At 38.4% G+C, this 22,662-nt stretch overlaps 2 protein-coding genes across 8 annotated transcripts in view; both read right to left on the bottom strand.

The window, feature by feature from the left end:
* Nucleotides 1–1,932: 1,932 nt before the first annotated feature.
* im:7151449 (complement decay-accelerating factor) lies at nucleotides 1,933–12,652 on the bottom strand. 6 transcript variants are annotated; one of them, XM_037781743.1, is made up of 13 exons: nucleotides 12,363–12,651; nucleotides 10,885–11,070; nucleotides 10,640–10,739; nucleotides 10,069–10,139; nucleotides 9,570–9,752; nucleotides 7,344–7,409; nucleotides 7,058–7,216; nucleotides 6,782–6,859; nucleotides 4,566–4,604; nucleotides 4,432–4,473; nucleotides 4,294–4,339; nucleotides 2,683–2,758; nucleotides 1,933–2,427 (listed from the first exon to the last, which is right to left on the bottom strand). In XM_037781743.1, exons 1-12 carry the CDS (start codon nucleotides 12,445–12,447, stop codon nucleotides 2,701–2,703), a joined length of 1,113 nt encoding a protein of 370 aa, XP_037637671.1. In that variant the 5' UTR covers nucleotides 12,448–12,651; the 3' UTR covers nucleotides 1,933–2,427; nucleotides 2,683–2,700. The 6 variants fall into 6 exon arrangements, with proteins under 6 accessions (XP_037637671.1, XP_037637690.1, XP_037637680.1 ...); XM_037781762.1 differs by lacking the exon at nucleotides 4,566–4,604 and having other exon boundaries at nucleotides 12,363–12,652; XM_037781752.1 differs by lacking the exon at nucleotides 2,683–2,758 and having other exon boundaries at nucleotides 12,363–12,649.
* A 5,913-nt stretch (nucleotides 12,653–18,565) lies between these two features.
* LOC119490789 (membrane-associated guanylate kinase, WW and PDZ domain-containing protein 3) overlaps nucleotides 18,566–22,662 on the bottom strand; it is a 169,055-nt gene continuing 164,958 nt past the window's right edge. For both annotated transcript variants that reach the window (XM_037774264.1, XM_037774274.1), the window contains one exon: nucleotides 18,566–22,662. This exon is cut by the window's right edge and continues 172 nt beyond it. In XM_037774264.1, the coding sequence (XP_037630192.1) occupies nucleotides 21,741–22,662 (922 nt within the window). In that variant the 3' untranslated portion in view covers nucleotides 18,566–21,740.

Raw genomic sequence — 22,662 nt, 5'->3', positions numbered from 1 at the left:
GCATTTAGCTCAAAGCACCCAAATACAGCCTCATAGAACAGAGCCACTAACATGGCTGTAGACTCTTGGTCTTGTTTCGACGTGTTGCTGTCTCTCCTCAATACTTTTCAACATCCTCGCCTTCATTCCAAAACATTAATCCTCAAAAACAGCTCACAAATATGGACTGTCAGGTTTTAAAAATAGCAAATCATTTCCCAAAACAGCTGGGCATTGTTGTTTACTGTAGCAAACTGGAGTAAATAGTGTATTTGTGGGTAACTACTTTCAGCTGTGGATTTGTCACGATGTGGAGTATTTATGGCACCAAAAACGTGGTTAGTGTTGTGAAGGAACATGTTATCCAGTGCAACAGTGTGGCTCAGTGATGTGTTTTAATAGTTTTCAGGCAACGATGGCATGGTAACGGCATTGGCCTCGCTCAGAGGTCATCCTTACCATAATAACACTACTTTAGGAGCAACGGAAGTCACGTTACCGCAGTTTTACAAGAGTGTCGGAGAACTACAGTGGCCTTCAGGTAACGTAAAAACCTGAAAGGCTCTCTCTCGAGCCAGTGTTTGGTTTGTCCGTTCTGGGCTATTGTAGAAACATGACGGAACAACATGGCGGACTCCGTGAAGAGGACCCGCTCCCTATGTAGAAATGAACGGCTCATTCTAAGCTAATGAAAACACAATGATTCTTAGTTTCAGGTGATTATACACTAATGAAAACAGAGTTTTCCATTTCTGCTGATGGATCTCCCAAAATGTTACAAACTGTACTTTTAACAGAAAATACCTGTTCATAGGATCAATTCATTGTTGGTTTTGGTCTTTTCAAGGGATTTGTTGACAAGAGGTACACAATATCACCAGACTTATCTTTTAAATCATAAGAATTGTTTGAAATCCACAGACATGACGTGGCTCCCACGTGAAAACAGTGGGCAACACCATAAAAGCTTTTCTTTTTTTTTTTCCTATTTGGCAGGCTGGGTTTGGAGGATAGTTGATGACTCCTACAAAGGCCACCACTGTTATCGAGATTTCTCTGAGAAAAACGGCAAACCCTTCCTCTCTGGTAACACACTGTCTGTCCACATAACTAAGATGAATAACTACAATGACCAGTGCACATCCTGTTTATGACCACGCTTTTGTTTGATATCTCAAGTGCATCGAAGCATGTTTTAAATCCAGCCAAAGCTCAATCATATACTCTGAAGTAAACTGTAAAATCGGAACAAAAAAGATATAAAGTAGACACAAGAAATCCCCTCTTTTGATCCCAAACAGGCACACTCCCAGCCTCTGGCACTACTACATACCAGGCTACAATGAAACACTAACCACATTTCATTATGGGGATTTTCTCTGCACTGGTCCACACCCCTGCCAGGATAATAGCTCGGTCCTTCACTGCTGCCATGACTGTGAATGCAACCATTGAGTTTCTCATTAAGGGCACAAAAACTGCCTCTTTGTAAAAACTGCTACTTTGTTGAACAGTGCTTCAACATGTGCTTCAAGGTTTCTTTTAAAAGAAGCTTTTTAAATATTTTGTGCCTTGCAATGAAGAACCAAAAAACAAACAGAAAATCTTCTTTCAGATCTGGTAGTTATAATTTGATATGAAATATTTTTTCAGCGATGGCTGCATTAACAAAACCATCCTTCTCTTCATGTCAAATGAATGGTTAACAAGCTGTTACAGGTTTCTGCTCCACTGGCACAATGAGCCCATTTAGTTAAACATTCAAGGTCAAAACATTTCTATCACTTTCCTGAGAGTTCCCCCTCACACTTAATATGGTAGTTAGTGTTACATGGTTCATTGATGGTTGGATTCTTTTCTCATGAAAGAAGGTTTCTCATTATTTTGCACAGCTTACAAAAAAGAGCCCCAGAACAATAGACAATGACAAAAAGAAAGTCCGGAGGCGAAGAATGCAGCTGATTGTATCTTTATCAGTCGTCATTTCAGTCTGCAAACTGAATTAACCACATTGTACGCCTCTTGAATCACCTTTTCATGAGTCTGTCGCAACAAAGCAGCACATTAATAACACGTAAACGTATGGCCTTAGGATTTTGCAAAAGACAAAAAAAAACAATTGAAAAATAAAATATTAAAAATAATGTTGCAATACTTCATAACACATGATGTTGAAGAGTTTATTCCAGTTTATAACATAAATAATATACAAAATAGAAATACTATGGTGGCCTTAAATATTTACAATTGTTAAAAATAATGTGGCAATAAAAAAGTAATACAAAAAGTGCTTGATGATTTAATTTATGATCAGATTTGATTATCTGTCATTTGAAGTGCAATATTTTTCCGTCATCGACTCAGAGAGGCGCTGCTACCGTTGTTTTGGCACGTCCCTCCTGGGTCACAGAGGATCTTTAATAGATAAGCGCGGTTCCATTTACAGAGCTAGTGACAAGAAATGGAGAGAAGACTGTTTGAGTTTGAACTTCATTCTCACGTGGCGCAAGAAATGAAAACAATACATCATTCATGCTTTTTTTTGGCTTCATTTGTTATATTTCATGCTCCAACTTAAATACTGAATGTTAGCTTTTTTTCTGAGACGTGAACAAGTAAACAATTATTCAATATGTTCTTTTTTAGAATTATTTTTGTTGTTTTAGCACTTAATAACATAGATACACAGGAATTGACAGGTACCTCAGTCGTGCAGGCAACCTAAAGGTTTTGGAACTGTAATAACTCCGGCTTCAGGTCTTCTCTGGTGTCATATGAGCTATGGTGTCATCAAATAAGGAACTTGTGTCAGAATTGGTGAGTTATGTTATTTTTATGTTAAAATTGTATTAGTTCACCAAATGCTGTTTTATTGCTGATTAGCATTCTGAAATGTTAGTATTAGTCATTGCAACTTTGAGAGAATAATTACTTTTTTATTGTGGAGGTAAAATAAGCTTTAAAGGGATAGGTTGGGTGTTTTGAAGTGGGGTTTTATGAGGTACGTATCCATAGTCAGTGTATTACCAGCCCAGTCACACAACAGTTTGTGAAATAGTCACAACATTTAATGTATTGATTCGTGTACATAGACACAAATTTCATTTTTTTTTGCTTGATATTTGTAGGAAAATGCACTAGAAATACGTTGTTGAAAGTCGTGCTGAGCATCACGAAAAGAAAATGGAAATTCGTGTCTGTGTACACAAATCAAATAGATTACATTTCGTGACTATTTCACAAACGGCTGTAAGACTGTGTTGGTATTACCTACATTAGATGACGGTTGGCACGCCTACTGTTTGGAGAAGCAGACAGATGTTAACTGAACTGAAAGCTAAACTTATCTATACTGTTTTTGTCAATGGAGTCTGGTGGCTTTGAAGAGAGCATAGACAGTTCCCCGCTGTAATGGGCTGTCTGATGGCAAGATAAAGTGGTGAAGATATTCTAAATATAGCGTACACTTAAAGTGATATAGATTTTTTTAGGTGAGCCTTTCTTTTAGTTGGCTAAAATATGTTTTGCTGCCGGCCCCGTCCACAGCAGTACATTGCTTTGCTCCTGTGCGGTAACTCCTGTCTGCTTCTCCAAACTGGGGGCGTGCCAACCCTCATCTACCGAAGGTAACACACTGACTATGGATAAGTACCTCATACAACCCCACTTAAAAACACCCAAACTATTCCTTTAACCTTGGCTTAATGCAATGTGTGAAGCATGCTTATGATTATATGAGAGATGAAAGTGTCTCTGGCTGAGTCTGAGCTATTTGGTTTATCTACAAGTGGATTTCACAAGATGAGTATGAAGTTGTTGTTTCGCCGTTAAAACCTTCAAGTGCCTTTGTCGTTGGATTTTTTGTTGTTGGTCAAATTCAGGTTACATGATTGTCTAACAATATTGTTGCGAAACATGCCTGCCTGTTTCCTGTGCATTTCACTGAACTTTGATTATTAAAGACATCCTGATTCATTCCGGCCTGAAGGGAATTTTCTTCCTGCTGATCTCTTTGTCACAGCTGCTTTTATTAAAGGATTTCCTGTTGACTTCCCTCATTCCTCAGCACAATCTAGATTTCCTCAAACAGTTCAAAACCTAGAAAGAATGTGAACCTGCTGTAGATTACTTCACTGCATGCTGTATTTGTTCACAGAAATATGTGCAAATATTGATTGAGCATTTAGTGTCTGAGAGTACAAATAATGTGTAAACCTCAAAAGGTAAAAAGAGCAGAAAGTGCAAAGAGGATAAAAAAGCATATCAAGTATGAGTCATGCATCAAAGAATGAAGAGTAAAATATTGGATCTCACCCTTTTCTCCCCAGAAGATACTTGCGCAAAATGAATATAACCCCAACTGTAAAGAAAATAATATAAAAAAAGATTTTTTTAATTTTGTACTTAAACAACAAAATTTGTGTGACTTCCAAAGAGAAAATTGTACATTACCAAATGAAAGGCCTATCCCGCTGACTATAGCAGGCACATATCCTGAAAGACACATGCAAAGTTAAATGCAGGGCATTAATAACGACCCATGTTAACATCTTTCTTGATAGTACTACTGCTGCTCAATAACTCACTGATTTCCTTGTTAGTATCTACATCTTTGTCATGCTCTCCTGCAAGTATAAAACAGTATCATTAGTATGCAAACTATTTAAGCTGCCGAGGACAACAGGAACATCAGAAACATTATCAACACATACAAGAAGGTTTGTTACAAACTGAGCATTTTCATTTACTGATTTAAAGCCACTATGTGTAAAGTTTTTATAGCATTTATAGCATATTTCAAATGATTTTGCTGGTAGAAAAAAAGTCGTTTGTGTTGCTTTCAGCTCATTTATTTCAGTGTGTCCATGTCCACCCAATTCGACTGTTACAAAGCCATTAAATAGGCGTTATCGCTCGGGTCATTAGGGGCCTACTATGTTGTAAAAGTGAAGTGAAACTTAAAAGCAACACGTTCTAACATGTTGTAAAACTGAATGAAACGTTACATTTTTAACACAAACAGAACAGCTTGTTAAGGTTTAGGCAACAAAACCACTTAGTTAAGTTAAGGGAAAAACATCATGTTTCTCCCTTTCAGATCTATCTCTCTCATTATCAATAAAGGCATGAAAAAGCCCCAAAAATAATCTGAAATAAATAAATAAATAAATAAATAAATAACTAGGTTTCAAAAGTTAAAGTGAACTTAACACTTGAGTTCACAAAGACAACTACACGTCTCCAACACGCTTCCACTTCTGCTCCTGTCACTACGTTCACTAGAGGTCACTGTCATGTTATTTTATACCTTCTTTCGGTGATCGACCATGTGAATATATGATAAAACCTCATTTTGGTTGTAGAAGTTTTTTTGTTTTGTTTAAGAAGGCCCCTTCTGACCCACATCTATGGGTCTTATAACTGCCAATAACGCCTATTTAATGACCTGATAACAGCCATGTCGGATTGTTAAATATTAATATATTAACTGGCACAGGGACTGAGGGAGGGAGACATGTCTGCGGATATTAAATGACAGTAAATTAAAACCATTATTATCTGTTTTGCAAACAATAATAATTACAAGGCAAACTTAGAGCCATAAATTACAATGTTAAAGGAATAGTTAACATTTGGGGGGGACAAAGAGCTTATTCTTTTTCTGGGCGAGAGCTAAATGAGAAGACCGATACCAGTCTCGTGTGTGTCTGTTAAATATGAAGCTATAGCCAACAGTTGTTTATCTTAGCTTGGCATAAAGACTGGAAACAGGGGGAAACAGCTAGATTGACAAAATCACCAGCCCCTTTGAAACTCACTGATTAACATCTTGTTTCTTTGATATGTGCAAAGTGTAAAAACACATTTTCCCACTTTATGGGGGTTACGGCCGGATTATATGTTGGCTGTGACCAATACCTTCCTGGAGTCTTTGCTGGTTGCCTGGCAACTGCTCAGAGCCAAGAAATAACCCGACACATAACCCCCCCCCTATAAAATGGCAAATTGTTGTTTTCACACTTTGGTTCATCAAAGTCTCTTCCTGGAAGCGAATAAGCTTCTTTCCCAAAATGTTGAATTAGTTGTTAAGTTAAATTTGTTAGTTCAAGTAGGCTTATATTAGGACATGTCAAAAAGGGCAACTAAATAACTAATAATCCCATTCATGAGCTATGAGCACATGTAAACTCCAGCTGACCTGTCTGATGGTTTAGGGTCAGCTGATCACACTGATGACAACGTTTATTCTCCTCATAAATGGTTTTGTACATCCAAGCGTAGCACGGGAGTCATATAATTTACTGTGCTGGCAATAATTTCCACTATAATCCATTATTTTCCAATTAGGACCGGTTTCAAAGTACTAAATCTTGTGTTTGACTTACAGATCCTGTTCAGTTGCCTTAAAGGTGCAATGTGTAACATGTGGCCTCATGCTCCACAGAAAAAGGGGCAGCATTTCACCTCTACTACTGGGTCCATATAATCTAAATTTACAGTCATCAATTATAAAAAAAAAAGTGAAACTACTAACTAACAGCGGGGCAAGAATACGCAACATTTAACCAAACTGCTGAAATTCTGAGACGTTCAAAATAACGACTGAACTATATTTTACTAAATTATTTTCATCCCTCAGAGATGACAAAAAAATCGTTGTTCCCTCCATTGAAATAAACCAAATAGACATAAAACACACAATGTTTAGAAGTCTACAGTTGTCTAATCAAACTGGAGTAAACCGAGGATTGCTTGGGAAGCATCTCAAACATGACAGCTTCTTCATGAAATAATTCAATACCTTGAAATGAAGATGATGTCGTTGATGTTACACTGGTTGTAATGGCTCTACCCTCAGTTGTCCCAATGCCTCTGCCACCTTTGAACAGAACGATTAAAGCGATTCTTAGTTCTTCTGAGGCTTGGCCGGGATAAAAGTGATTTGTCAAGCCAAGAAGCAATTCCTGAGATGCATGCAGTGTGCACATAATCCATTCATGCTGCCAAGCGCCGCGCCTAAAACGGTTTTCAATTTAATAACATGCCGATCGGCTTGTCTGGACACATTTTTCTGTACCTGGTAGTGAAGGTGAGACAGTTGGTGTTGCACTGGTTGTGACAGATGTAGCTCTGTGAGCTGTGGGTGTGGGTGTGGGTGTGGGTGTGGGTGTGGGTGTGGGTGTGGGTGTGGGTGTGGGTGTGGGCGTGGCAGGTGAATCTGTAGCAACGGACACTTCTGTGGAAAATAATCATTGTTGTCAGAATATCTATAAAGTCTTAATATACTGGATTCCTTGCTGGGAGAGAGGTTAAGTAATAATGATTGAATATGTATCAGTTATTATCTCTATACATTTATATACCTTCTTCTCCTGGTGTAGATGTTGGCATTGTTGTTGTAATTCTTAAAGCTTCTGTTGTTGTCTGACCTATGAATAAAAAAAACGACTGAATTTATCAAATAAAAACCGTTGGGATTGGTGGTGGAGCATGCATATATATTTCAGTTTACATGCAGAATGTAGCCGTGCCTACAAATGACATGCATTTATCAGTAACATGCTTCTTATTCTACTCCATGTTATGTCAACAGAGAAAATCAAATGGAATGAAATCGGTTTAACCCTCCGTTTGTAGAAATCTATGTTGTGTTAGGTGAAGGACGGTTTTGACCGATGACCAGCTCTTTAAAGAAAGGTTACTCTTTAGTCAATACACTGTTAAGCTGTGAATGAAGGAGATGAGTGTGGCAGTTAGTAAGCAAACAACTTGGGAGTGAGCACAGACGTGAATGGTGAATAGAAGAATGTTGTAGAGCTTGAATAGACATACTGCTTCATTAAAGAGCTGGGATCTGTGTCTCAAGAGGCTTGCAAGGCAGTGTGACACCATGGCAACACCTATAGTAGGCTATGCGCTCTGTATATAATTGAATACAGTATAGTACAGTTTGTTTGGGTGCTTGAAAGTGCACTGCAAACTGGGTGCTGATCTTACATGCCTCTGTTTATGCCCATTAAAGACTGGGAATGTATGACCACGCCTGTGGTTTCGCATCATTTAGCCCATTAACTACAAGACATTTACAGACAACATGTCAAAGCATAACAGTGGGTTTTCCTACTGATTTATTACATTCCAGGCCGAATTTTATTAAATGTATTCAATACAGTATGAACATCAAATGGCAGAGCTTCGAAACTTGCTTAAAGGGGACATATCATCCTCATTTTCAGGTTCATACTTGAATTTTGGGTTTCTACAAGAACATGTTTACATGCTTGAATGTTCGAAAAACACGTTATTTTTCTCATATTGTCTATCTGAATATACGTCTATTCACCCTCTGTCTGAAACGCTTCGTTTTAGGGCCTGTCTCTTTAAGCCTGCATGTGACTTAGGAAGAGGAGCCAAATCTGAATGGCTTGTTGCATCACCTGTTTTCTGATCTAGACAGCCCACAAAAAACTGACTGGGTTGTCTTATTTCACAATTTGTGGGTTGGTAGAAACGCCAGATACCCAAATGTAGTAGGGGTGTTAGTCACAAGTTTCATCACGATACATTATATTGATTCTATCGACAATGATACGATATATTTGCTAATATCACAATTCAGGGACCTGCAATCGATATGAGACAATATCGTATTTCATACAACACAATCAGTTCGATTTTTATCAACTCACAAACAGCAACTAAATTATGATTTGACATTTTTATTACTGGGCTCTTCCAGACATTTTAATGTATAATTTAAAATGAATTTAAATGAAAATATCTATTTGTTATTCTATAAAAAGAATAACTGCTGATTTTCATATTGCATTGAAATGAATGGGAACCAGTGGCTAAAAGACTGGAATTATATCTACAAACATTTATTTGATATTAATTTAATAATTGTATGGATAAAAATGGTCTGCAGTAATGTAAAGAGTTAACGTATTCTCATACAACGGTTCGTATGATATCTTACGAAAAGATTATTCCTCCTTTTAGTCGTTTTCCAACGAATGTCCAGCAACCCCTCAAAATAAACTTCCCTCTTCACAGGAAACAACTTCCTTAGGTTTAGGCAAGAAAGCTACTTAATTAGGCTCAGGGAAAAGATCGATTTGTCTAGGATTAGACAACAAAACTACTTAGTTAGGTTTAGGAAAACATTGTTTGGTTTAAAATAACTCCGGAAGTGGCGTTACTTAAGTACGTAAATTACATGCAAATAAATCAACGCTGACTTCTGGTTTTACACGGGACATGAACAGCGGTCTCTTCGGGGAAAGTCCAGTATTTTTTGACCCACCCATCCTCCCTACGCGGCGTTCAATCCTATTTATATTTCCTGGTTCACAATTACATTAATTTCACTTTAATTGTTGATATACTTGAATTACAGTTGTAGTATCTACTTTTCGTAGGTCCTACGAAACACTGTATGAGACCAGCCTGAAAGAGTATTTGTAATTAACGGGTTAAAACATGCATAACTACCTGTGTGGTCCTTGAATGACTTAAACAATACTTGTTATGCCTGAAGCTTTGTCATCAGTGTAAACAGTAACAAGTCATGGATGGAGTGTGCTTACCTTTACATGTTGGAGGCTGATAATCGTATCGACCATGATCACTGCACATAAGGCTATCTTTCCCAATGAGGACGTATCCCATGTTGCAGACGTACTGTACGATTTCTCCATATTTTGGGTATTCTTGAGAATCCCAAGAGCTTTTGCCATTGGTCACGTCGACAGGTTTGGCACATATTATAACTGAGGAATCAGACAAACACATGTTTCCACGCTTTCTTATCACAAAGTAATTTGCATTAAAGATAAATAATCCATCTTGTTGTCATATAAACGGTGCTTCTTGCTGACTAACGTAGAGAAGAGAGAAAAAGCACAAAAAAAAAAAGTCTGGAAAAAGAAAGAACAAAACCACTGCTGCTTTGCCACGTATTAAAACGACTCCTGCAGTTGACAGAAACAGTCTTTTGAAAATAACGTTCGTTGTAGGAATTTACCAAACAATTGTTTTATTGCTTCTGGTTGTGGCTTCAGGAAATACAAAACTAGAGACACTTACTTTCACAAGTGGCGCCTCTACTCCAGCCTTTCGCATAGCACGTTCTGTAGCTTGGTCCGCTGACCTGGAAACTGTTGGAAGGTGGAGGAACATAGAGCAGGACTGTTTATTTAAGGAGGAATTGATACGGCAGAGCCATGATTTTGTAATGCAACGGAAAGGTATTAACAACTTTGAAACTAAATTCTTAAAGAGTTTAGTCAAGAACTATGTGTCAACAATTATCTCAATGTTGGCAAAAGGAGAGCCAAGTTTCTAATCAGTGAAACCATAACATAGCTGGGCTCTATCTGTCTTCCAGACTATTTTGTTTTTCTTTAGAGACTGTTTCCATTAGCAAATCCACCTTGACTTCAGTCATCTATGTCTGTTTGCCAGCAGCACTTTCTGGTGTTGGCAGTACAGCAAACAGAGATACTTTGTATGCAAATGAACATGACTATCTACTGAGGGCACCCTTTGTGTTGTCACTGGAACTGCTCCATGCACACTTGTTTCTCTAAATGTAATTTCAGATGAAATTCAACCAGATAGCAATTACATGGGAAAATAGTTCATATTTTATACTCACCCTTTATCACAAATTCCTCTTATTACAGCACCATACAGGGTACCAGAACTGATATTAAAACTCATATGCGGTTGAGGTTTAGGGTCACCACAGTCCCTCCCTGTAATATAAACACAAACAACAGGATGATGGATTTTTAGGCCCAGGATATTTACCCCAAAATGACAGAATAAAGCTGTTTGTTTGTCAACAGTAGAAGACGGTGTTTGATCAACGTGTCAGTAATTAAAGTATACAGGACTCACTTATGCATTTGAGATCTGGTTCAGTCCAGATGCTGCCAAAGCAGGTTATGATCCCAGAGCCACTTTCTTTAACATATCCATGACCACACTCTAAAGTGACGTCCAAACCGTCTGGAAAATCATTCCGTAGAAGTGCTGCTTTGGTTAAGACGCTATTTGCCCCTCCCTGAGGTTTAGTACAGTCAGCTTGGTAAAAAAAAGAGACAAAGATACAACATCAACATCAATAGCAAAAGCTTTCTGTTTTCAAATTAGCCAATAAAACAGTAAACCAGAAATCCTGTAACAGGATTAAATACATAAGTGAATAAATAAAGCTAATATGAGTCTCATCATGTAGTCGTTTATAGAGATGATACAATGCATTTGAGAAAATTCCTTACCAAGTTTAATAATATTAATACTGACAAATATTTATTAAATACTTGTCAGTTTCTCACTTTCTAATAAGTCATCAAGTCTGCAGTTATAATTGTTAATAAGTCATTAATAAAGGGCTTTTAATCCATCAGGTCTGCAGTAAGAAATGTTAATAAGTCATTATTAAATACATTTAATAAAGATTAATCTTTATTTATCAAACATAATAAAGCCATTAATTACAACTAATAAAGCCTGTATAAAGGGGGGCTTATTATAAAGTGATACTGAAAAAAATTACAGAGCTTCTCTTCCAAAAAGAAGCAAGTGGTCTGTGTCTGTGGAAAATCAACTTTTTGGACAGTCTACAGTTTCTTTTGGCATCTTCACACTTCACGGAATTTTCTTATCATTCATTTATCATTCAGAGGAGTGCAGGTTAATGTCTTGTCCTGACAGGTCATCTCACAAAAGCTGTCCTAGAATAGACGAGAAAGTATTCAATGTAGAATTTAAAGTCTTATACAAAGTGAGTGCCACTTTATTAGGTACACAGACCTCTCCCAACATATATCACAGATCATAATGTTCAGCTTTTGTTGACATTGTTGAAAATGTGTAAATTCAACTATCACATAGGTCTTAGTTAAAGGTGTTGCTGTACTGGACTACATTAGGCTATATTGAAAGTTGTTTTGTAATTTTTGTCCTTCCCATTTCCCATAACTCTACTGACCCCAATGCTAAAACATATCTTTAAATTAATTAAAACACCTCTATGACAGTGTCAACAAAAACTAAATAATGTATATAATGAATAATAAAAAATAAAAAAAAACTGACAATTATAGGCTCTATAACAGTTTGCAAAACATTCTACAGATGTACCTGATAAAGTGGACACTGGGTGTATATTAATATTGTTATTTGTTAATTTCTACTGTTATTTTATTCAAGGATTTCATAGAAAAATACACATTTATACACAAAAAACAAAAAAACAACTCTGTGGAGTTGACAGAAAATGCAGCCTGGCTGTTCTCGCTGGAAGTCTCATGTGACTTGATAAATATTATCTCATTAACCAGACTGCGAGGCTGATCTTCTACTATACTGACCTGCTGCCTTCATGACCAGGAGGTGTAGTAACAGCAGACATGTGACTGCTCGTCGTCCAGTACAGGTGTCCAGTAAAACGTCCATGCTGGTTCTGCAGAAGGAGACTAAACAGTTCTGATCCAGATTCTGTCTTTTCAGTCCAACTTCTCTAGAGAGGCAAGACCCGAGTCTCTCTGCTGCCTGCCGGTCTACAGTGGTCCTCCCTCCCCTGAACGCACCACTACTATCCCTCCTGTCTGCAGTCAAGTTCACTTCAACAGGCCCAATGACAGGAAGTGAGGAAAACAAACTGCTTCACAATAAAAGCAAGGATATTATCCCCAAGAAACACTATTATCATCATAATAATTAAAACATTGATCATTAAAAGTACTATTTGTTTACAAATAACAGACATTTAGCCAGCCAGGTAGGCTACCTGGAGGCTATTACATGGGCTACATGCTGTAGGGGTGTCACGATAGCCTACCAGTAGCCTATTAACGATAAACTGTGATATTAAAACAAAAAATGAATGAATGATTAATTCATGTTGATAGTACACATACAATAACAATGTGTAAATAATCCAGCGTCTCTTAAATCATATACAGTAATGGTTGCAGACTCTCTCCACCCAAGGCCTCTGGAAAGGAGGCTGGGTCACGGTCGGACACGGGTCTTGGGGGTTTTGGGGTATGACACGTGCGCAGTGTAACTGAAGCTGCGGTCGTGCGTTGCGATTGGCTCAATTCCTGCGAGTGCAGACCAGATTTTACTGCGCACGTGATGTGACGCGTGACCCGGCCTCCTTTCCATAGGCCTTGTCTCCACCTCCCTGTGTGAGTAAAGAGAGACAAAACACACAATAAGCAAAGTTAAAGATGAATTTGTCTGATAGCATTACTATTATTATTATTATTATTTATTTTTTCAAATTTTCTATAGATATCGCAATAGTATTGTTATCATGAATTCTTTTGGCCACGACAATCATGTAACTAGGCCTAGTTAAAATCTGATATCGTGAGACTCCTACTTGTACTAAGCCTACATGTAATCCTGTGCATTTATAGATTCATTGACTAGTAATAATTTAAATTTACTATGTTTCCATTGTTTCATTTTCTTATCTACCGCTTTGTATTTTTCTTTCCTTATGTTGTTTGTTTAGCGATTCATCTTCTGTTTAGCATAAACTAGTGTCTTATTTTGAAAGGGAAAACAGGAAGTTTCTCTTTTAAAACAGTTTATCTTGACCTTCAATGTGCTCCAGAGTCAGGGTAGACCGACAGGCACAGACAGAGTGAACAAATAAAGTCCTTTAAATAAAGTCTATGACATATTAGAACAACTTAGTTAACAGATGTGTGTTCTTTTAAATACCAGTAACAAACTCCCAGTATATCCACCAGTAAGAGCAGCTCAGTCTAGTCCCACCTCCTGTGAGAAGTGGAGACGTCTCCCCAACATGTTGCAACACCAAAAAGTGGAAACATGATGGGTGTGTCCTGGAAAAAAGGGGGTATTCCCTCTTTGAGTCCTCCAAGGGGGAAGCCTTTCAGTAGTCTATCACCAAGAGAACATAATACAAATCATAATAATACAATTTCAATACATGTGGCCTTGGTTAACAATAAAAATACCAATACTATAAATAAACAAATACGCAATAAATAAGTCTGGGATTGCGATAGAGAGGATTTGGATGTTTTTCATAGCAGTTTACACTTCATTACAGAGCCTGCGTCACTTTGTGGGGTTTGGGTTATTGTCATGGATACATTCCACAGTTTCTCAGACAAAGGGGTTGTGCCTCGTTGCCTCACACACACTCGCACTCACTGGGGTAAATTCCAAGGAGTTCACTCCACCACCCATTTTCAAAAGAAACACAGATTACATGGAAAAGCTGGCAACAAAGAGCTCATGAAGTTTAGTAGCCCATAACCTACTCTTCAGTGAGCCAGTGAACTAGTGAGGAAACACCAGGATAGGGGATATTTTTTGATTACATAATTAAAAAGTAGGATATTAAAGGAGGTTTCACTTGTCTGCACACTCAATCTCAATCAAATTTGACCTTTTAAAACTATGTGGTACACCTCACGCCCTTCTGTGTGAGTATTAGTTGATAACGAATACTAGTCCGCCAAGCAACCTATCAAGTCTCCAAGAGCTGTAGCCTTCTTTCCTTATCTCTCCAAACACCATGTGTCCAAGTGAACGATAACGACCCCTCCCTTCTTAACAACGACCAGGAAAAAAGCATCTGCTTCTCTTCACGTCTGTTAATGGAGCAGAGAGGCTGCCACCCGACCGTTATTATCTGCTCGCTGCTGCATAGTTCACCTGCCTCAAACATACCAAGGATGTGATGTAAAGAGTAGCAGGATCATAACCTTTTACTCCTCTCATACGTTTTATCTTCACACACATATAGGCTATATCATGACATAACACGTGTTACCTACAAAAGGTTTCGTTTTGGTGAACTTTTTCTCCCTGATATCCACATATCACAAAACTGCATGACCAAAAGCCTTCATATGACTCATAAGTATGCCTTTTTTCTTTTTCACAAGAGAAGGCTCAAATAGCGCATGTAGGAGCTATTTATCTGTTGTTAGTATTTAGTTGTTGTTTTACTAATTATAAGTAGTATTGTTTGATTTATTATTCTAGACGTTTACTTTATTTTGACTAAATTTTTGATAGTTAGTTATTTGTGTAGTTTAACTATTTTCTTTAGTTTAGTACAAAGTATTCAGATTTTTTGTGTGATTATTTTTTTATTTTCTTTTGTTTATGAATTGGGTAAAACTGTGGGCACCTATGGTTATGTAGGTAGGGAGGCAGGTAGGACCAGCATGCACCTGGGTGGGCTTTACGGTATTTTACCAGAACAAGATGCAGTAACATCCATGTTTTCTTTATGCTTCGTTTGATTGTTTTTTGGATAAATAAATCATCAGATACACATATATTTTGCATGGACAATGGACTCTTTTGCCTGCGTTAACCACAGACCCGTGGTGTGTCAGAAGCCTTTTGATTTAAGTTTGACTTAGATTTTTCTGACAAATGGCCTCTATAGTGCATAGTCTGTTCACAATGTTCTTATGATAATGATCTCTTCAAAAAACAACTTTGAATGCCCTAGATTAGAAAAATGATCCTCTGAGTCAAGACATTTTATTCTTATCTCAATTGATGTGCTCTCTCTTCCGACCATGTACACTAAACACTTGGCCATGAGTCCTGCCATCTAGTGGTGAGAAAGATGAACTACATCAAAACCCAAAAGCTCTGACTACTGACAGTAACAGGACAACCATGATACAAAAATCATGTGTTGTTTACTTCCAGTGTGAAACGTGAGTCAGTGCAGCGGTTTCCTCCTTATTCATGCAGACACAAACAAGATTCTTTTGCACAAGGGGAACTTAAAGGGGAACACCACCTAAATCAAGAATCCCAATGCGTTATCTCGATGGCCGAGGAACGTTCAATCAATATGTGTGAACATGAGCTACTCTCTCTCAAAGCCAGAAACCAAAGAAGTAAGTCTCAAACTTGTGATGTCATGGGGTATAAAGTCTGGAGCTGCTCCATAGACAATGAATGGGAGGCTGATTTTGTGGACTCAAGGACTGTTTTTTTTTTTTTATACCCCAAATAACCTTTATTATATTGCAGTGTTCTCAGTTGTGAAGCAGACAATGTGCCTATATACTCAGAACATTCTCCTGGGTGGTCTCAGTGTCATCTATAACATCCCAATTCATTGTCTATGGAGCAGCTGCAGACTTTATACCCTATGACATCACAAGTTTAAGTTTTAGCACTCTAGTTTTTGGATTTGGGGGAGAGTTGTTCATGTTTACTAATATTTTTGGACTGTCTTAGACCATAGGAATAACATGTATGGATTTTGAAAATAGGCGTAGTTCCCCTTTAAGTCATTTGACAGATTTACATTGCGCATAAGTACTGCACTAGTTTGAAAAAAAAAAAGAAAAGTGCTTTGTATGTGTGTTCGGTTCTGAGCGAACAAGGTGAATAAGTGGTGGTTATGGTAAAAATGTGAATAATAGAACATCTTTATTTATGCCTATTCAAACCTTTAATGTTCAATACATCTAAGCTATAGAAATCAGCAATAACAGGAACAAAGAAATCTAATAAAAACTGAACCACATCAGATTTTTTGTGCCACGTTATTGCAGCGGAATGTGATTGTTTTCAGACAGAAAATGCAACAAAAACACAACATTTGGGTTACAGAAACCTCAGATTTTCTTCTTAAGGTGTATTTCTGAAAATAGAGTGTGAAATTTCCTGGAAAAAAGAAGAGGTCAAAGACATAGCTCTTTGCAGAACATTTACCTCAGCTGTGAAATAGTCACAATCCAGCTCCACACATCATTTCTTGCCCGTACCTGAAATAGAACACAATTCCAGTCATTTTAAAGCAATTTAAGTCAATTATCACACCACATGCAATTACCAGTTGTTCTGTAGCCATTAAGGCCGCTCTTCTACGACCGTATTGAGCTCTGACAGACTGAGGGGCTCTCATCCAAACCAGGGTCAAAGACAAGTCACTAACGTACAGTAATGGATGTGCCGAGGGTCTTTGTAGTCATTGGACTTATAGATACTGTATGTGTCCAAGACAAATCTCCCTCAGGACAATAAAGTCTATCTTATCTTACTTCATCAATGAAGCATTCAAAACAACTGTACCCATGGACGGATTATGAGACAATGGACCAACTCAAACGCGAAGATTCTCAGAGTCTACTTTTAGTCATTTTGCGTCCCTTTGTGGTCGTTTTGCATCTAATTTTAGATATTTTATATATCTAAGTGGTCGTTTTGAGTCTCTTTCTAGTCATTTTGGGTCATTTGTAGTTGTTTTGTGTCCCTTTGTGATTGTTTTACATCTATTTTTTAGTCATTTTGCACCTCCTTGTGGTCATTTTGTGATTGTTTTGCATCTATTTTTAGTCATTTTGCATCTCTTTGCAGTAACTTTAGGTCTCTGTGTGGTAATTTTGGGTCATTTGTAGTTGGTATGTGTATGTTTTTGGTCGTTTTGTGTCTATTTTCAGTCATTTTGTGTCTGTTTGTGATTGTTTTGTGTCTTTTCTTTTCAGTGACATTTTGTAAGTCAAGCCCCCTCACCCTATGGGCCCCTTGGGCCTGTGCCCGGTAGACCCATTCAGTAATCCATCCATGACTGTACTGCTGTAGATTAGTAGTGTTATTATGGTAAGGATGGCCTCTGAGTCAGGTGAACGTCGTTACAACGGTTTTGCACTCGGCGGCTCACGTTACCACAGTCTTGGAAAGGGAGTGGAGGGGTACTCAGTTGGTTGCAATCTGCAACCACACCACTAGATGCCACTACATCCATACCTTTATAGCCACTATACCACTATACCTTTAAGGTTAAAATGTTATTATAAAATGAATCTGTGGTCTAAATATTTATAATTTCAAAATGAAATGTATCAGTCAGGGACGTTGACTTATACAGTAGAAGACCCCCTCAGTTAATCCAATTTTGATTTATAAAAACTTAAAAGATCCTGCACAAGAGAAACCTGTTTGAGTTATTTCTAATTCAATATATGCAATTCATTCATGTGTTTCAGCTTAATTTGGGTTCTCATTTCAAATACAGCCCCATCATTCATGCCTGCTTTTGAAATATGGATATTTAATGCACATGACGCATAAGATGCCTCTGAGCCTTCTCGTGTAATTGAAAAAGCATTTCCTTCGTGCAGTGAAGCTCTCTCCGAGCTCTGTGGAGAAAAGCAGTTGGCTACCATGACAACTGGAAATCTACCATAGTAACAGCGGCTAATGCTGCTTTGTCATATGAAAGGACAGTATTGTTGGCCTGCAGTGAGAAACAAATTAATCTAAATATATTATAATACCTAACATAATACCTTAATGATTATTCTGTGAACAATTTCGACAGAAATATAGCCTATGAGGGTCTTAATTAAAAATGTATAATTTATGTGTATTTTATTTTCAGTACAAGAGGTCCACAGGGTGTTTTCAGTAAAACTTTATTTTTCAGTGCATGAACGGAACACCATGTCAAGGTCATAGTCTATCCTTTTCAATTCATTTTTAAATATTTTCTCTTTTTTTTTACATAAAAAAATAATGGAGCGATTTAATATACCTCTATTTTTTTCCCCCCCGAAAGAGCACTCAGCAAGTATTTATAAAGGTGCTGTACAATGTACAAACATTTACATCTACTGTTCCTACAGAATGTAGAAGAAACCACGAGGATTGTTTTTCTAATGAAGCGATGCAAGGCCACAGTATGATACAGAGACGAGATAAAAAGAAAATGGTCAAAAGAAAAGCATAAAGGAGTACAACAGTGCAGGGGACATACAATAAAAAAGGGCATTATTTGACTCGCCAGAGTGAACTGCCTGTACCTGACACTCAGGGTTGGATGTATTCATTCAACCAACCACTATTACTATTGCACAAAGACCTACCGCTGATTGGCTCATAGCGCTTCCTCGAGTATTTTTTTAACCTGAAAACTCCCTTATACAATCACAAGCTCTTATCACAGTCAATCACAGACCTTAAAGGGGACATATCATTCAGTTCTTCAGTTCTTGTGGACATACATTTGAGTGCCTACCTACTCACTAGGGCTGGATATCGGTACTCGATACCTTTAAAGTATCCACCGAAATAACCCAGTACCAAGTAGTATCCAAACTTCTCTGTAATTGATCCTTTTTGTACCCAGATCTTGAAAAAAAATGACTATATGTCAGAGCATGTGAGCTCCTTTACCGCTCACACCATTAGTTCGAAACATGCCCGAGTGAGCCTGACCCAGAACGTATCTGTGTGTTGCGCACGGCGGCTGGGTAGGATTGTTTCAATCTTGTGTGATCCAAAAATGTTCAATAACTCCAGAGCGTTGTAAAGTCCAAAAATCAGCAGTTATTGAAAAAGAGATGTTTTTATCTAACGAAATATTCTGTTTCAATCCAAATTTATTGGCGTTTAGCTTTTCAAAACAATATTTTCACTGCGGTCAAAAACTGTTTGCTCTCACACTCGCAAAACACAAATGACATACCTGTATTAACGGAGCGGTCTAGCAGCAATCCAATGAAACTGATGAATTATATTCATTAAAGAAAGTTGATTTGATAAAAAAAAAAAGACTGCCTTATTTAATCCGATGAATCACTTAAGTCAAATTGAGAATTTTGTTTGAGGATTTATTTTTAGGATGATGTCATCATAAAATATGACTACAGGCATTCAAAGCTTCATCCACCCAAACCTCAATAGAAGCTTCAAATATTAAAAAAATGACATTCGCAGCTTGTTGCTTTTTTGGAGCGAGCGGTGAGCGGCTTTAAGCTTGGGAGCGGAGGGAACAAACGAACCATATGAAGAACTCTATTGGTATTGGTATCATCAGAGGGTGAATACAGGTATATTCAGACAGACAGTATGAGAAAAATAATGTGTTTTTTGAACATTAAAGCACATAAACATGTTCTAGTAGAAACCCAAAATATACAACAAGTATGAACCTGAAAATGAGCATGATATGTCCCCTTTAATCACCATTTGACTTTCACTGACACTGACTTTATCACACGTTTGCTACTATACTGTGTTCCCTGAGCTCATCTGAATATGTCTTAATCTCATAAACTGTATTAGCAGGTATGCTGAGTATATATATAATTTTCTCTGATTTCACAGCAGAAGCTTTGGAAAGTTGAAGTAACAGTGAAATCAGACTACAGTCTCATTTCCACTGACTCCACATTTGGAACCAATTGTTATCTCACAAGCTCAGCACCCTTTCAAATATGTAAGCAGCTGGGATCTTTGTATACCTGTCTTACATCAGCAGCATGCTCAATACCTCAGTAAACCACCACATCACTCTCTAAGCTCCATTATCCTTCAAGCTATACCATGTCAGATAGTTATACAGCAGGATTGACGAACACATACTTTTTCAAACCCTCCTTTTCCTTTTCTCAGTACTCGGCCAAGGTAAAACCATCAGGGACACGACTTAGAACTTGCACATTATTATATAAATTGCCATTTTGGCCTTAAACAGTGAATCTCTTTCTTTTTTTTTTAGAAAAAATTAAATAGCTTTATAAAATAAAAAAAACATTAATAATAAAATGGCATCGGTAGCAAGTCAACATCACAAAATTAAATACAACTCATGGTCATTCTGTTATGCTACAAGGGCAGATGCAGTGCAATGGAATTCAATAGATATTTAAAAGTTAGAATCTGCAAAACATGACACATTCAAATATATATAATATATAATATTTCACAATGAGACACGTTTTGAGCGATTGCAAACATTTGGTACAGCGGTTTGCACGTCACCTATACATTTCATGAACTACGAGATCCATGGTAATTCCTACCACTGAAATACATCGGAGGGATGGTGAAAGTTCAAATAACATGGGACAAATCTTTTGAAGTCTATATCAAAATGTGGAATGGCTTGGTACGGCTACATATACACATATTAATCTATCGTCTAAATAAATTACACACTGGTTGGTTATCGTACACATGGTAAACAAGATCTCAAACCACAAGTTTCTGGTCTTTTTAATGGTACTGTTTTGTATGGAGGCGAGTCGTGTCTATGATCATAGAACAGTCTAGAGTAGTCCCCCCGGTTAAAGTGAACGCTTGCTGGATTGTACTGTATTTAGAAATCTGCCTGGTGTTGAGAATGAGAATTAGAAACGGGAATCATCCTCAGTGATGTGCAGAACAACGTGCAGCAAAACAAACAGAAGGACCGACTGCATGCAGTTGAGCAAACGTTTAAGAAAAAAGACAAGTCAAAATATCCGCACGATGAGGCCGAGAGCAAAATTAAACCCGAGATGACAGTCACACTTGGTGTATACTACAGGCGAGAGGCGAGGGCCTGTCTCCTTTCTTTGCATATGGGTCATTGCATTGTAATGGGTGAAGCGCTGTTGGTGGTCGTTGTTCCACAGGAGGCTCCCGGGATTGGCACATATTCACATTTCAAAAATGTCTCGTCGTGGCAAGGCCCCGAGCATGCCGCACATGCTTAAGTCCCTCATCGAAAGATGCCGAAGCAGCGGACAAGGCGGTGGAGAGGGTGGGGGGAGCTGCTACATGCCAACACGTGATGTCACAGGACTCCCAAAAATAGACCTAAAAGACAAACACGGTCCAAAAAGGTAATAAAAGTGGAACCATGTTGCACTTCTCTGTTTTATGGAAGAACTCTGAAAAACGATCCACTGAGGATAGTGTTAAATATACGCAAGTCTGGGCAATTCGATATTCCATCACAAAGGGTCACGAAGGACCTCTGCCTGGGAGAGGATTCTGGCTGTGCTGGGCACTTTCCAAGGGCCGGGGCTAATAGGTCCCTTTGGGCTCGGTGGGGTGCCTGTATTTACAGAGGCAACAAAGCCTTCTTTACTACCGACTTCTTTGGAGTAAGAAAATGTGTCTTCTCTCCCTTTTGCCTCTCTCGACAAAACCACTGAACCTTTTCTACTCCGAATACCTTTAAAAGACAACAGCGATTCTCTTTTGATGATGGGTTCTCTACTTGTATTCCTGTCTTGTGTGGATTTGGAGCTCCCATTAGCATCTCTCTGCCCCGAGTCTTTACCTGTACCTTTCTCGCCCTCTCTGACCGTATGAGGTGACGTCCTGTGGTGGGGAGACTCTGCCGCCACCCTTCTTTTGAAGCTCACTTGCTCACGGATGGGCCCGCTCCTTTCTCCTCCTCTCCCTTCCATCTCCTGTCTTCGTGAAAATCTTCTGATCTCAAGATTCCCCCCTTTGCCGTTTTGCTTTTCATGATCCAAGCTCTCTCTGCTGGAAGAGTTTTTCAATCTCCTCTGAAGACCTTGTTGATGCTCTGCGCGCTGCGGGGTCGAGGCCGCTTGCTGTTCAGCTTGAGGAGACTTTCTAGGGTTTGTGAATTGTGTTTTTGTCTGAGAAGCCCTATTCCTGCTCAGCATTTCTTCCTGCGCCTGACTTTCAGTCTTTTTGGGACCGTGATGCTGCTCTTTGGCTTTAGAAAATGTCTCCACTGTGTTCTTTGGGCTGCTTAGCTCTCTGGAGTCTCTCGTGGGCCTGGTCCTCGTGTAGAAGCTCATATGCTCGGGGGAGGCGGGAGAGAGCCTTCCTATCTCTTTGTCCGCCCACTCGCCGCTCTCCTCCACTGAGCTTAAAGCCCTGTTGCTGCGGGGCTTG

The sequence above is a fragment of the Sebastes umbrosus genome, chromosome 1 (genome assembly GCF_015220745.1).
Source record: "Sebastes umbrosus isolate fSebUmb1 chromosome 1, fSebUmb1.pri, whole genome shotgun sequence".
Classification (NCBI taxonomy): domain Eukaryota; kingdom Metazoa; phylum Chordata; class Actinopteri; order Perciformes; family Sebastidae; genus Sebastes; species Sebastes umbrosus.
Note: the sequence above shows the minus strand (reverse complement) of the source record. Positions and strands in the feature narration are given on the sequence as shown.

Coding starts and splice junctions, on each gene's coding strand:
- im:7151449 (XM_037781743.1), bottom strand. CDS start 12,447: ATGGACGTTTTACTGGACACCTGTACTGGACGACGAGCAGTCACATGT. Junction 7,217..7,343: donor ATCTACACCAGGAGAAGAAG/GTATATAAATGT, acceptor TATTTTCCACAG/AAGTGTCCGTTGCTACAGAT. Junction 4,340..4,431: donor CGGGATAGGCCTTTCATTTG/GTAATGTACAAT, acceptor TTTTCTTTACAG/TTGGGGTTATATTCATTTTG.